We start from the raw sequence: 13,992 nt of genomic DNA, 5'->3' as shown, positions 1-13,992 counted from the left end.
GGCACCATTTAGGCCTCTGTGAGTATGAAATTAACTGTCTTGTTTTATTGGCTGTTTCTTCTGGAGAAAAGAATGTGCATTCAACCCCGCTCTGTAACATCCGAGTGGAGGCTTTGCAAGGTCTTCGCATTTACTGAGCTTTTCTCCGTCCACAGCACAGCACCCACTTCAGCAAGACCTGGGCTGCTTTATTCCAAATACACTGAGAGCCCCAAACTACCCTCTGGTTCTGGGGACCAACCTGTGGGCCTCTTCACAGTATGCAGTTTGGGTACAATGATCCCTTCAAGTCCTGAAAATAAGCTACACTCTGACTCCGTCAGTGTCAGCAATGCTCTGGGGCCTTCATTCACCAACTCTACATTAACACGACGCCAGTGACACTCAAGGAGTCATAACCTCAGGCTGGAGGGACGCAGAGATGTCTCGGACACTGTCCCTGTCCTCAGTAACTGCTTCAAGCGACCGCTGCTTCTAAGCCATCTGGAGCCTCACCGTTCAAACCAATGTGCCACCTGATTCAAGCACAGTTCTCTTATCCTGGTCTACACACACCTTAAACTTCAAAAGAATCCTGGCAAAATGCGAAAACTTGCCTGGTAAACTGAAATTAGGTTTCATCCTTCCCTCATGAGTTGGAAAGGCTCCCGATGTTTGGGGTTCTCTGTCCACTGAAGTCCTGGGAATCAGGGCTCTGGAGTGCTGGTTCCGACCTGCCTTTCTAGGTCTTTCTATCCCATGTGAACACAGCAGAGACCCTCTCACGGGTGCTGCCAGCCATGGATTTTGAACTGAAATAGAAGTTAGTTCTTACCCGCTGGCATCCATCTTTTATGTCCCAGAGAACCCCAAAGTTCAGATTCCTGACACGGTGGAAAACAAGACCCCCAAGACACAGCTTTGGCTCTTTGTTTTCCAGCAGCCGCTGCCAGGCCTTGTCCCCCTGACCACAGCCCCTCGCTGCCCCCAGCCGCCACCCTGCGTCTCCAGCAAACTCCATCAAAGGCAAGAAGGCCACACACGCCTGCCCCTCATTCCTACACTCTGACTTCACGGGGCTGTTATCCCAGGGAGAAAACATCCTGAACTCGACGGCATGTTCTGCAAAACACTGTCTGAAATAGACCAAAACATATTTGGTAAAACTGCTCTTTGGCACAGGACTTTTAACAATGCTTTCTTTGGATGAGAAAAAATATTCATAATCCTCTTTCTTCACGAGGCTTGAATAACTCCTTCCAAAATGCTAAAAACACTGAAAAGAAATATCTCCCTTAGCTTCTTCAATAACTAAATGGCTTAAAAAAAAAAAAAAGTGGGAGAAAAGCAGAAAATCCAAAGATCTGGAGAGATTTAAGAGAAGTACCAGCAGAACACCCCATGTAGCCCCTGTGTGGATCCTGATTTGAACCACAGAGGGTACAGATGTTTCTGAGACAGTAGGGGAAAAGCTGAGACTGAACTGGGCATTAGATGATGGTGAGAAATTATTAACAGTGTAAAGTATGACGATGGCACCATGCCTTTGTTTTCTAAAATGTTGCTTTCTGTTTAAGATACTAAATATTTATAGTCGAAATATATGTGCGATGAGCTGTAACAGGGGCACTTCAGGTGGCGCTAGTGGTTAAGAACCCGCCTGCCAATGCAGGCAGGTTGAGAACCTGCAAGAACCAGCAAGAGAGCTGGTTCAATCCCTGGGTCGGGAAGACCCCCTGGAGGAGGACATGGCAACTGAATCTCAAGGACAGTGGAACCTGGTGGGTTATAGTCAACAGGGCTGCAAAGAGTCGGACATGACTCTTTTTCTGATTGTGTAATTGACTGTCTGGCCCAAAACCCAAAGGCAGGGAAGGATGGCAGCACCTGAAGCTGGATGACAGGGACATAGGAAGTCACTGTGCTGATGACTATTTTTGAATGTTTCTGACATTTCCCATATGAAATTTTTTTTTTTACTGTCTAGAAACGATTTCCTACAATATACAAAGTTTCGGACTTCCCTAGTAGTCCAGCGGCTAAGACTCGACACTTCCAATGCAGAGGGTCCAGGCTTCCCAGGTGGCGCTAGTGGTAAAGAACCCCATCTGGGAGACGTGAGAGACGCGTGTTCGATCCCTGGGTTGGGAAGATCCCCTGCAGGCGGGCATGGCAGCCCACTCCAGTATTCTTCCCGGAGAATCTCATGGACAGAGGAGCCTGGAGGGCTACAGTCCACGGGGTCGCAGAGAATTGGACAGGACGGAAGTGACTTAGCACAGCACGCACAAAGTATGTAAGATACTTGATACAGATGATTAAGCAAAGCAAAAATGCTTTCATTTCTACAGTAACTCTCATTTTCCAGATCAAGAGGTACAATGACTTGTGGAGGCCCCGAGCTGAAGCAGCCAGATCCGGACAAGGACTGGGCTTTCCCAAGCTGTGCAGTGGCGGGTGGCCTGTCCGCTGGCGTGCGCTTTACTTAAGATGGAAGGGAGGGTTGGGCCAAGACTGAGGGAGGGAAAGGGAAGGGATTCTGACAGGTAATTACTGCCAGGCTGACGGCCAGGGAAGACCAGAGAGCCAGGTCTGCCCTCGGGGGCAGATAGCACACACCTTCTTTTCGTCAGACACACCATTCAGATGCCAGGAGCTGTCACTCATTAAGTGGAACTCCGGACACACCGATTATAGTATATCCAGGAATCACGAAGACCTGGAAGCTTTTCCTCAGAGAAAACCTTATTCGTTATTCCAGAAAAACCTTCAACGCTGTTGTTACTGTGATTCACCTTCAGTCTAGTTATCACCTGGCAATAGAAACTCTTTATTTCCTAGGAAGAGCCGGCGAAGAAGGTCACACCTGGCTGCAGAAGTCACTTATTCTAACGTGGCTCCTCCACCCAGGCAGACAAAGGTTGGCCTCTGTCACCTGATGCCAGTGCCAAGGAAGGGGGCGTGGGGGATGGAGCCAGCAGTGAGGGGGTGTGTGTGTGTGTGTAAGTTGCTTCAGTCATGTCCAACTCTTTGAGACTCCACGGACTGTAACGCGCCAGGCTCCTCTGTCCATGGGGATTCTCCAGGCAAGAACGCTGGAGTGGGCTATCACGCCCTTCTCCAGGGGATCTTCCCGACCCACGGATTGAACCTACATCTCCTGCCCTGGCAGGCGGATCCTTTACCACGAGCGCCACATGGGAAGCTCAGTGGGGAGGGCAGACCCTGCAAAGGGGAAGGGGCACCTCGACCACCCACAGCTGGCACAGGGGTTGGAAGGGTGCCCGTGCTCCAGCTCACATGTTCTGAAACTTGTGCTTTTCCCTCAAGATCCTTTCAAACCCAAGGGAAACTTCTGGAGCTCCTAGAAAACCTTTCTTCTTTAGACAGCTCTTACCACCAACTGTTCACACTTCGATTCTCTTTGGCACAATCCAGCCCCTACTCATTCTTAAGACTTCTAACTGGGAGGCACAGGAACATATTAAAAAGCCACAAACGTCAGGCTTCCCTGGGGGCTCCGTGGTAAAGAACCCGCCTGCCAAATGCAGGAGACATGGGTTCAAGCCTCGATCCAGGAAGATTCCCACACGTCACAGAGCAACTGAGCCTGTGCCACAAACTACTGAACCTGTGCTCTAGAGCCCAGGAGCTGCAACCAGAGCGCCACAGCTACTGAAATCCGTGTGCCCAGGGCCTGTGCTCCACAGGGGGAGAGGCCGCAGCGGGGGGAAGCCCGCGCTCCACAAGAGGAGAGGCCGCGGCGGGGGGAAGCCCGCACACCGCAGCTGGAGAGCAGCCCCTGAGGGCCACAACTAGAGAAAAGCAAGCAGGGCAATGAAGACCCAGCACAGCCACAAAATAAAGCAAAGAATACATAATAATCATTTTCTTAAAAAGCCATAAATGTCATTTCTGATGACCTCACTGGCATGGCCTCTTAAGGGCTTTTCCACACAGTGGATGGAACAAGCATAGGAGGACCACCATGAGCACCACCCCGCGAGGCCCGCAGAGACTACCACCACTGCTCTGGGAAGACTCCCACCAGCTGCACCATCCTCATGGGCCAGAGAGGCCCTGCCAGCTGAGCTGAGCTGGCCTCAGACGTCCCTGTCACTCAGGCCCCACCAGGCGACCAAGTCCCCACCACCAGCCGGGGTGAGGCCACCCTTCCTCACAGGCTCAAAGTGGCTGCTGAGGCACACCTTTCACACGGAGGCCTCCCACTCCATCTACGTGAGGACCGGGGCCAGAGAGAGGAGGACCCAGGAACCACCGCAGCCCCCTGGAAGGAAAGGAAACACTCGGGGCAGGGGGAAACTCATGAGACACTCCTCACCTTTGGATCCCTCTTGGTCACCAGGGTGTACAAGGTCTTCTTATTCAAATCGAAATGGCTGCAGACGTCTCTGGCGGCCTCGGAACCCTGGGTCACCATGGCGGCCATCAGGTTCAGGCAGGCTCGAGCCATCCTGTTCAGGACAAGCGGGACCTGGTGTTGTGACGGCAGGACCGCAAAGGCCCCCTCGCCTCGAGCCAGCTGCAACCTGTCTGTCCGGTCTGCTGGCCCCACACCAGAAACCAGGAGGAAGGAAACACGGAGACATGCCCTTTCTTTAAGAAAAAAAATACCCTAACAAAATCTTCAAAGAAAGCTAAAAAACTGAGCCTGAGGACAATCCTAGAACATAAGATGAAGGCAGAGAGAAAATGGAAATGTCTCTCCAGTAAATCACCATGGAGCTGGACCCCACCCGCACCCAGCGCAGGCCAGAAGACTTCTGCACAGGGGACATCTCTAGATGCAAGAGCCTGGCTGCCTTTCCACCCTGCGGTAGGTTACTCAGAATCCGTACCGACAGAGCACCTACATTCTATTAAAGTGCTGGGAGAACGGCAATTTACGAGACAGTCAAGGCCCCACCTTCATGCACCCTGCATCCCAGTGGAGGCAGACAGTGGGTCAGGAGATGGCTATGGATATTATGGCACACTTTCAGCTGTGGATGGGACGGTCAGAGAGGGCCTCCCTGAGATGACACCTCCGCAAGGCTGTGAAGGTGGAGAGAGAGGAGGTTTGCAAGGACCTAGGAGACAAGCCATTGGGGGTTAAAAGGACAGGTAGCGTTAAGGAGGCCTGGGGTGCTCCCCAGACAGCAGGGGGAGTGGCAGGGCGGGAGCAGAGGGACACATAGCAGCGGAGGAGTCGGTGACAGCGAGGGGACAGCCAACAACAGGAGGAGGGCACCGCCATAGCCTCGGAAACAGCTCAGCTCTGCGGGCAGGTGGAGGGAAGGTCAGGCGCCCTCGTGGAGAGCTGAATGCTGACCAAGTCCAAGGCTAGTCCTGGCCACGTACAGGCGGCCAACTTACCTGTAACCCGAGGCATACAGGGACTCACAGATGAGCTTCATGTGGTTATTCATCAGCTTCTTCACAATGTTGGTCCCCACCACGTGAAAATGGGAAAGGTCACTGGCTGTCCGCAATAATATGGCCTCGAAAACTTGAAATATTAAAAGCATCTGCAAAGACAGAATCGAGGTGCTTACAAATCATCTCCTTTTCTTTTCCGCCTCTACAGACACTTGTCTTAGCCACAGTTACCTGCAGGTTTAAATCTTTCAACCTGCCAGATCCTGAATCAAACACAGATTTGCCAGGCCCTGAGCTCTGGAATTAGCCTTGCTCCAAGAGTCTAGCTAAATAGAGAACAGCCTGCTTACAATTAAACCAAATGAGGAACCAGTTCACGCCGGAGCCAGGGCGGCAGCGTAGCGGTCAGAAGCGGCCGCTGCACGGAACTCTGAGGAAAATCTTTCACTAGGTGGACAGGCAGCCTCCGCCGCAGCAGCAGCATCATGGGGAAGGGCGACCCCAACAAGCCGCGGGGCAAGATGTCTTCGTATGCCTTCTTCGTGCAGACCTGCCGCGAGGAGCACAAGAAGAAGCACCCCGACTCCTCAGTCAATTTCGCAGAGTTTTCCAAGAAATGTTCCGAGAGATGGAAGACCATGTCGGCCAAGGAAAAGTCCAAGTTCGAAGACATGGCAAAAAGTGACAAAGCTCGCTACGACAGGGAGATGAAAAATTATGTCCCTCCTAAAGGTGACAAGAAGGGAAAGAAAAAAGATCTCAACGCTCCGAAAAGGCCTCCATCTGCCTTCTTCCTGTTTTGCTCTGAACATCGCCCAAAGATCAAAAGTGAACACCCTGGCTTATCCATTGGGGATACTGCAAAAAAACTGGGTGAAATGTGGTCTGAGCAGTCAGCCAAAGATAAACAGCCGTATGAACAGAAAGCAGCTAAGCTAAAGGAGAAATACGAAAAGGATATTGCTGCATACCGTGCCAAGGGCAAGAGTGAAGCGGGAAAAAAGGGCCCTGGCAGGCCGACAGGCTCCAAGAAGAAAAATGAACCAGAAGATGAGGAGGAAGAAGAGGAGGAAGAAGATGAAGATGAGGAGGAAGACGAGGAATAAATGGCTATCTTGTGATGATGTGTGTGGAGTGTGTGTGTGTGCTCAGGCAATTGTTTTGCTAAGAATGTGAATTCAAGTGCAGCTCAATATTAGCTTCAGTATAAAAACTGCACAGATTTTTGTATAGCTGATAAGATTCTTTGTAGAGAAAATACTTTTTTATAAATGCAAGTTGTGGCTTTTGAGGGGCTACTACATACAGTTAGAGTTTCAAGCTTCTGATGTTAAATGTTTCTAAATATTTAATGGTTTCTTTAATTTCTTGACTTGTGTATGGTAGCACAGCAAACTCATAGAAATTAGCATCAATAGCAACTTTTGGGTTTTCTAGAATGAGAATGTTGCGTTTTGTTTTTTTAAAAAAAATTTTGTAATAAAATTATATATATTATTCCTATATAAAAAAAATAAACCAAATGAAATTAAAAGAGAAATTTCTAGTAATGATTCCGCCTCACTGCTTTGGGGATATTCAGGTCTACAGCCTTACAGCAATAATCCTGAGACTTCAACAGGTTCATAAACACCTCAAATTCTGAACCCTTTTGGAAGCAGAAAACAACAGACAACTCAATATACATCTGTACCTGGGACACACAATCTTTACCTATTTCCCTTCCGTTAAAGCAAACCATGCAGAAACCAAGTGTGTTTAGACAAGAATCTATGATCCTTCCTTCTGCTATTATTCACCGGTAACAAGTTAGCACTTTCCTCCAAAGGCTTTCAAAGGTTACAATGCAAAAATGAATGTATCTCTACAGCCAGGCACAAAGCATCATTTTCAGTAGAAAGCTGGTAATATTTTGGAGATTTATATCACATTTTTCTTCATCAAGCTTAACATAATAGTTGTTATTTAGTCACTCAGTTGTGTCCAACTCTTTTGCAACCCCGTGGACTGCAGCCCACCAGGCTCTTCTGTCCATGGGATTTTCTAGAATTTACTCTAGAATACTGGAGTGGGTTGCCGTTTCTTTCTCCAGGGGATCTTTCCGACCCAGGGATTGAACTTGGGTCTCCTGCTTGGTAGGTGACTCTTTACCACTGAGCCACCAGGAAGCCCTAACACAACAGTAGCACAAACTTTTGCTTCTCCCCATCAGGCCAGGTAAGAAAGAGCATACTTCACTTTCAGGGCGCTTCTCCCCACTCAGGAGCTGGAAAATCTCGGCACACTCCACAGAAATCTTGATGTACCCCTCCACAACATCATACACGTCTTCTCGGGGGAGCTTCTTAGCAGCGGTAACAAATGCCTCCAGGGCTGAAATGAGAGTCATGATCAGATGTTAATAAGGACAGTCTCTTTAGAAACAATCCCAGGTGCTATGGTGACAGAGGGAGATGGCTGGCAGGAAACAGCCAGGTGACCGGAAGCGGCCCATGACAAGATGGAACAGAGAAGCAGGGTGGAGATGGAGATCAAGAGAGAGGACATGTCCTTAAGTCATGGGGAGCATCTTTCAAAGGCACTGGTTGAGAGCAGAACCCTTCCTGATGCAGGAAACCTCCCGATGGGTTACTATCCGATGCCCCTGAGCATCCTCTGGGTCTTTATCAATGTAACCCTGCTCTCCATCCCCATCCCTCATCAACTGATGGGGGCATAATGGATAAAGAAAATATGGTATATCTATACACAGAAATACACATAAAAGGGACTTCCGGTGGTTAAAACTTTGCCTTTCAATGCAGGGGGGCAGGTCTCAACCCCTGGTCAAGGAGGCAAGATCCCAGAGGCCTCCTGGCCAAAAAAACACAAAACATAAAACAGAAACAATATTGTAACAAATTCAATAAAGACTTTAAAAAAGGGTCCACATCAGGGACTACCCTGGTGGTCTACTGGTTAAGACCACATCAGGGAAGGGTCCACATCAGACTACCCTGGTGGTTTACTGGTTAAGACTCTGTGCTTCCACTACAGGGGGCATGGGTTCGATCCTTGGTTGGGGAACTCAGCTGGCACATGCTGTACAGTGCAGCCATACATAAATAAATGAGTGAACAAATAGATAACTACAGCAAAATAAAATGTTTTTAAACTGGTCCACATCAAAAAAAACAAAGGAAAGAAATACACACAATGGAATATTATTCAGCCTTTAAAAAAGGACACTGGGGACTTTTCTGGTGGGCCAGTGGTTAAGACTCCAAGCTTCCACCGCAAGAGGTGCACGTTCAATCCTAAGATCCCACATGCCTCTCAGTGCAGCCAAAATTAAAAAAATAAAAAAAAGAAAGTAGGAAACTTTACCTTTTGCAACATTCTATATGAACCCTGAAGGTAGTAAATGAAACAAGTTAGGGAAAGACAAATACTGTATGTTCTCACTTACACATGCCTTATAAAAATGGCAGGGCCCATCTGATTCTTACCATTTGATCTCTACCCCAGCAAATAACAGCCCCTTCTAAATAATGAACAAATGAATGAATGAAATGTATGTGCTTAGTCACTCAGTCATGTTCAACTCTGAAACCCTTTGGACTGTAGCCCACCAGGCTCCTCTGTCCATGGGATTTTTCAGGCAAGAATACTAGAGTGGGTTGCCATTTTCTTCCCCAAAAACTAATGAACAAATGAATGAATGAAATGCATAATTCTGTGCTAAAGCAGGTATCATCTTCCTAGCACTAGCTAGCAGTTGCAGATATCAATCCTTAAAAAATATATATATATATATCTGTGGAAGACAAACTAGAAACAGGATATTCTGGCCATGAACTTAATAATTTTTCACTTGAGAGAAACACTGTCACGGTTTCATTTTGACACAATGCTAGTGTTTCCACATATTAGCCTAATTCGATTGTGTTTTGCCCTCATAATTTAAATACTTTCTAATGGATTACAAGAAGTTGTGCAGGGTGATCACATTTTTCAAAAAGTGAAATTATAGAATCTACTTCGTATCAGTCACTAATCTTGGTCAACTGAAAGGCCCTGCGGTGGCTTCACGTGATAGCTTATTACATGTTCTCGGGTCAGTGTGAGTGGTGGAGAATCAAAGCTAGGCAAAACAGAGCTGAGAGCCATGGCAGTAACTGCAAACCGACTCACGGAACAGCCCCGAACTGACTCTTGAGCAATCCCATGGACTATAGCTCTCTGTCCACGATATTCTACATGGAGAATACTGGAGTTGGTTGCCATGCCCTTCTCCAGGGGATCTTCCCGACCCAGAAATCGAACCTGGGTCTCCTTCATTGCAGGCAGATTCTTTACCGACTGAGCTATGAGGGAAGCCCCCGACTCACAGTCAGGACTCCATAAATATCTGCTGTGATGAATGAGGAGTAATTTATCCACTTTCCTAACAATTGCAATAAAAAGAATTTTAAAGCTTGCCGACAGATGCTGCCCGGGCAGGGGAAGCACGTACTCGCAGGAAACTGTCACCATCAAGCAAATCGTGGCCCTGGAATCCCCGGCACCCAGGTCTCGGTTTCCCGACTGCAAATCGGGAGGCTGGGCTTTGACCCTCGCTGCAGAAAGGAGCTGCTGCGTCTGCACACGGAGGCCCCACGCAGACAGAAGCTCGCGCTCTTTCCCTCCCTGCACTCACCCGGCCCCGCGCCCTGCGGGTCCCTCAGCTGAGCCTTGAAGCTCACGCCCGTGAGCTCTTCGGTGCGGGCCCGCTTGGCTGCGCCGGCCGGGGCAGCCGCGCCGTCCCGGCCGCCCGAGACCTTCCTCTTGGGGACCCCCATGGCCAAGAGGGCGGGGGCGCACCGGGATCCACGCGGCCGGAGACCTGGCGGAAGCAAACGCGCGGTGACCCAGCCAGTGTCTCAGGGATCACACGTGGGCTGAACGGGGGCGGGGCCGGCGGAAGGGGCGGGGCATGAGGGAAAAGTCGGCGGAAGAGGCGGGGCCTGTGAGCAGCGGGGACCGGCGGAAATCCGGTAGTGGAGGTAAAGGGTTTTTGAGTCCCGGTTTCCCGTGTGGTGCTACGGTCGCAGCTGGGGCGCTGGTTGCTCGGGAGCGAGGCGACACTCTCCGCAACACATTCCCCTTCCCCCGCTCGGCCGCGGCGAGGAGAGGGCCTTCGGCGGCCCTTCTCGAGGGTTCTTAGCAAGAAGAACCCCCAAATCCTCCGCTCCCAAAGGGCGCGAGCCCAGACCCGTGGTCGCAGCACAGTCAGATCGTTCTTGCCCTGAGGGTGCTCTGCTGTGGCCTCTGGAACGTGATTAACACGCGGCGGGATTCGATGCTTTGTTTAGAGTCGAAGTCCTGTTGGTGGGTCGGGAGGGTGGATGCCTCTGGCTAATAGATTGAAGGCGGGAGGAGAAGGGACGACAGAGGAAGAGATGGTTGGATGGCATCACCGACTCAATGGACATGGGTTTAAGCAAGCTCCAGGAGATGGTGAAAGACAGGGAAGCCTGATGTGCTGCAGTCCATGGGGTCCAAAGGAGTCGGACAAGACTGAGCGACTGAACTTAATTGCGGGCGGGCTTGTTGCGGGGAGGTCCTTGGTCAGGCAACCGGTCCGAAGTCGTGCGGATGTCCCTAACCCCGACTCTTAGCTTATCTCACCTCTCGGACAAAGACAAGCTTGTCTGGTGGGATGTCATCGCAGACTGACAAACTAATGGGAGGACGGGCACCCTTTCGGCCCTGCAGGTGGGAGGAGAGGATCAAATGAAGTCACGTCTGTCAAAACCCCTCGTGGACAGCGCGACAGCGAAGCCAGCTGTTGCCAAGCGGAGAATATTATGCCATGCGTGCAAAACTCCTTTGACGGGGGGCAAAAGGACTGTGTGTCTTTGTAAGATGTTACTCGTTGACTTGAGAGCCGCATGAAATATTCTGAAATGGAGGCATCAATAAATAAGTAAAAGCAGGCTGGTGCATCCCTTAATACACCTTCATCAATACTTGGTTGTGTGTTGAAATAAATCATGAACCAGGTCATGAGATGAGTGATTGGGTGATTCCTGGAATCATCCATTAGCTCGCCCTCTGCTTTGAGGAAATACTTTCCTGTGCTCTGTAAGCAGGTCTGTATTGAACGTCTAAGGACATGGGTGTTCTTTGGTGACTGTTGAAGTTCCAGAGTCTCTAATAGGAAACGTCTATGGGATTGACCCTGAGTCCCTGACCTGGCAAGACTATTGTGCTTGTGGAAATGCTTACCTTGTAGGCAGGTCAGAGCAAGTGGCCTGACCAGATACGAGTTCTTGCAGCAATATTAAGGGACGGATATACCCAAAATTCAGGCTGTAAAGGGTAATACTCTTTGTTAGTAAAAACAGACTTAATTCTTTTTTTAAAAACTTTATTTAATATTGGAGTATAACAGATAAGAATATTGCGATAGTTTCAGGTGGACAGCAAAGGGATTCAGCCATACATATACATGTATCCATTTTCCCCAAATTCCGCTCCCATCCAGGCTGCCACATAATGCTGAGCAGAGTTCTCTGTGCTATACAGTGGGTCCTTGTATCCATTTTAAATATACCAGTGTGTAGATGTCCATCCCAAGCTCCCTAACTATCCCTTTCCCCCAACGTTCCCCGCCCCCCCCCGCCCCCCCCAACCATGAGTTTTTTCTTTAAGACAGACTTAATTTTGACTAATTGTCAATACGTGTTCTTTTCTGTGGTTTATTGCCAACCATCAAGTTTGTTTTCAACCAGAGTGGACCTGACTGAAGAGACAGGAGGGAGCAGGAGAGAGATGTAGGAAACAGTCAAAAACTATTCAGTTTCTGCCTGTGTGGCCTTGGGCATGTTATCAGCTCTCTACAAAAAGGGAGTGAGTGGGAGAACTTGCCAGCACTACCCAGCTGATGGGTGCTGGACCATTCACCCAGTGTTTCCTACTGCTACTGCTAAGTCACTTCAGTCGTGTCCAACTCTGTGCGACCCCGTAGACGGCAGCCTTCCAGGCTACTCCATCCATGGGATTCTCTGGCAAGAGTATTGGAGTGGGGTGCCATTGCCTTCTCCAGTGTTTCCTAACCTCGGTTTAAACACCAAGAAAGAGAAGTTGTTGCCCATCCCAACCTTAGCCAGAGACATACCAGATGGAGTATGGCTCGAAAGACCAGGTGGGTGCTTCAGACTAAGTCAGCTTGGTGCAGTGAATCATTGGTCGCTAACCCAACTTGTTCAGATATGAGGCTCACCAGTCAGCCTCTGGATGGTGACATCCTTTCTATGTAACAAGCCTGCATGGAGAGAAAGGACTTTATTTGCCCCAAGAACACTCCAGTCTACTGAAAATAAGCACCACTATTCCTAGGACATTCTCAGCGGGCACCCACTTCAGGGTCCTTGTGCTTGCTGTTCCCACCTCTGAAACTCTGCCCGGGCCTCACGTGGCTCATCTTCTGACTGGTGGGCTCTTGCTCTCCACCTCTCACTCCCTAGCTTCGTACCCTCCTCTGTTTTCCTTTGTCGCCTTTATCACCTGCTGTTGTTCAGTCGCTCAGGCATGTCCAACTCTTGGCGACCCCATGGACTGCAGCACACCAGGCTTCCCTGTCCTTCACTATCTCCTGGAGTTTACTCAAGCTCATATCCATTGAGTCAATGATGCCATCCAACCATCTCAGCCTCTGTCACCCCCTTCTCCTCACCTACTAGTAACATCAGATAATTATTTGTCAGACTTGTTTACTAAAATGTGCATTCTATAATGACACAAAAGAAAATTCAGTGCTTTGTTTTCACTGCCAAGAACAGGGCTTGGCAGCTCATAGGGCTCAATAAATATTTGTCAATTAGATAAATGTCTGTATAAATGAATAGAGACCTGGGTCTTGATGTCAGTCTATTTGAAAAGATAGGTTGACTAGGTATGCTGTCAAAAAGCCTCAGAATGCAGGTTTTCCAGTCCACAAGCTTATAAAGACTTTTCCAGTCTATGAGCTAGCACCTGGACTGTGCTGAATTAGCCAAAGGAAGAGTCCAGCCTCTAATCGCCCACCAGTTCATCTCCTCTGGCCATACTTCTCATTCACATCTGGTAAGTGAGTGTGCCTATTTACTCCTATTTCAATATTACAGAGTTAAACTCAAGTTCTAGAAAGGGGTAAAAGGGGATGCTCTATCAAAGACCCTGTCAAGTTCGTGTGAAAGCACGTTTATCACAAACTCTCAGGATGTCAGAAGGATACCTTGTATTCACAAGATGAAGTTGTCTTGACAATTTAATTTACCCTACCTCATTTCATCGGTTAACAGCTTGTGAATGCAATCACATTACACAGAGGAGAGGTATGGAATTCCTTTCTCTCCTGATACAAATTTTAGTCTCTTTACTATGGCATTTGCCTGCGATCAAGACTATTCCACTGTCTGTTTTTCAGTGAGAATAATGAAGCATTCTTTCAAAGACAGTTACTTGAACTCCAGTGAAAGACGCAGTGTGCATAGGCTAGAAGAGACAAGTAAACCTACATCATATTTGCTGTGTGCATTGCACTAGACAGCCAGCCATAATAGATTCAGAAGTGTTATACAGCAGCCTTACTCTTAAGAGATTTACAGTGTCACTGAGAACATGACTCAT

The 13,992-nt window shown here is 48.8% G+C and overlaps 2 protein-coding genes across 2 annotated transcripts in view; one reads left to right on the top strand and one right to left on the bottom strand.

Moving 5' to 3' along the window:
- URB1 (URB1 ribosome biogenesis homolog) overlaps positions 1 to 10,279 on the bottom strand; it is a 76,062-nt gene extending 65,783 nt beyond the window's left edge. The window contains exons 1-4 of the mRNA XM_027978333.3: positions 10,037 to 10,279; positions 7,592 to 7,731; positions 5,356 to 5,507; positions 4,322 to 4,454 (exon numbers count right to left, since the gene is read on the bottom strand). Coding sequence (XP_027834134.2) covers positions 4,322 to 4,454; positions 5,356 to 5,507; positions 7,592 to 7,731; positions 10,037 to 10,178 — 567 coding nt within the window. The 5' untranslated portion in view covers positions 10,179 to 10,279. The remainder of the gene's footprint in view (positions 1 to 4,321; positions 4,455 to 5,355; positions 5,508 to 7,591; positions 7,732 to 10,036) is intronic.
- Positions 5,724 to 6,855, top strand: LOC101102772 (high mobility group protein B2-like). Its single transcript, XM_042229634.1, has one exon. The coding sequence runs from the start codon at positions 5,844 to 5,846 to the stop codon at positions 6,462 to 6,464; it is 621 nt and encodes a 206-aa protein (XP_042085568.1). The 5' UTR covers positions 5,724 to 5,843; the 3' UTR covers positions 6,465 to 6,855.
- Positions 10,280 to 13,992: the final 3,713 nt, after the last annotated feature.

This window comes from Ovis aries, chromosome 1, assembly GCF_016772045.2.
Source record: "Ovis aries strain OAR_USU_Benz2616 breed Rambouillet chromosome 1, ARS-UI_Ramb_v3.0, whole genome shotgun sequence".
NCBI classification, from domain to species: Eukaryota; Metazoa; Chordata; class Mammalia; order Artiodactyla; family Bovidae; genus Ovis; species Ovis aries.
The sequence above is the reverse complement of the archived record's forward strand: the minus strand, read 5'-3'. Positions and strand labels throughout refer to the sequence as shown.

Excerpts from the sequence above, each read along its gene's own strand:
- LOC101102772 (XM_042229634.1), top strand. The coding sequence starts at position 5,844 with ATGGGGAAGGGCGACCCCAACAAGCCGCGGGGCAAGATGTCTTCGTAT.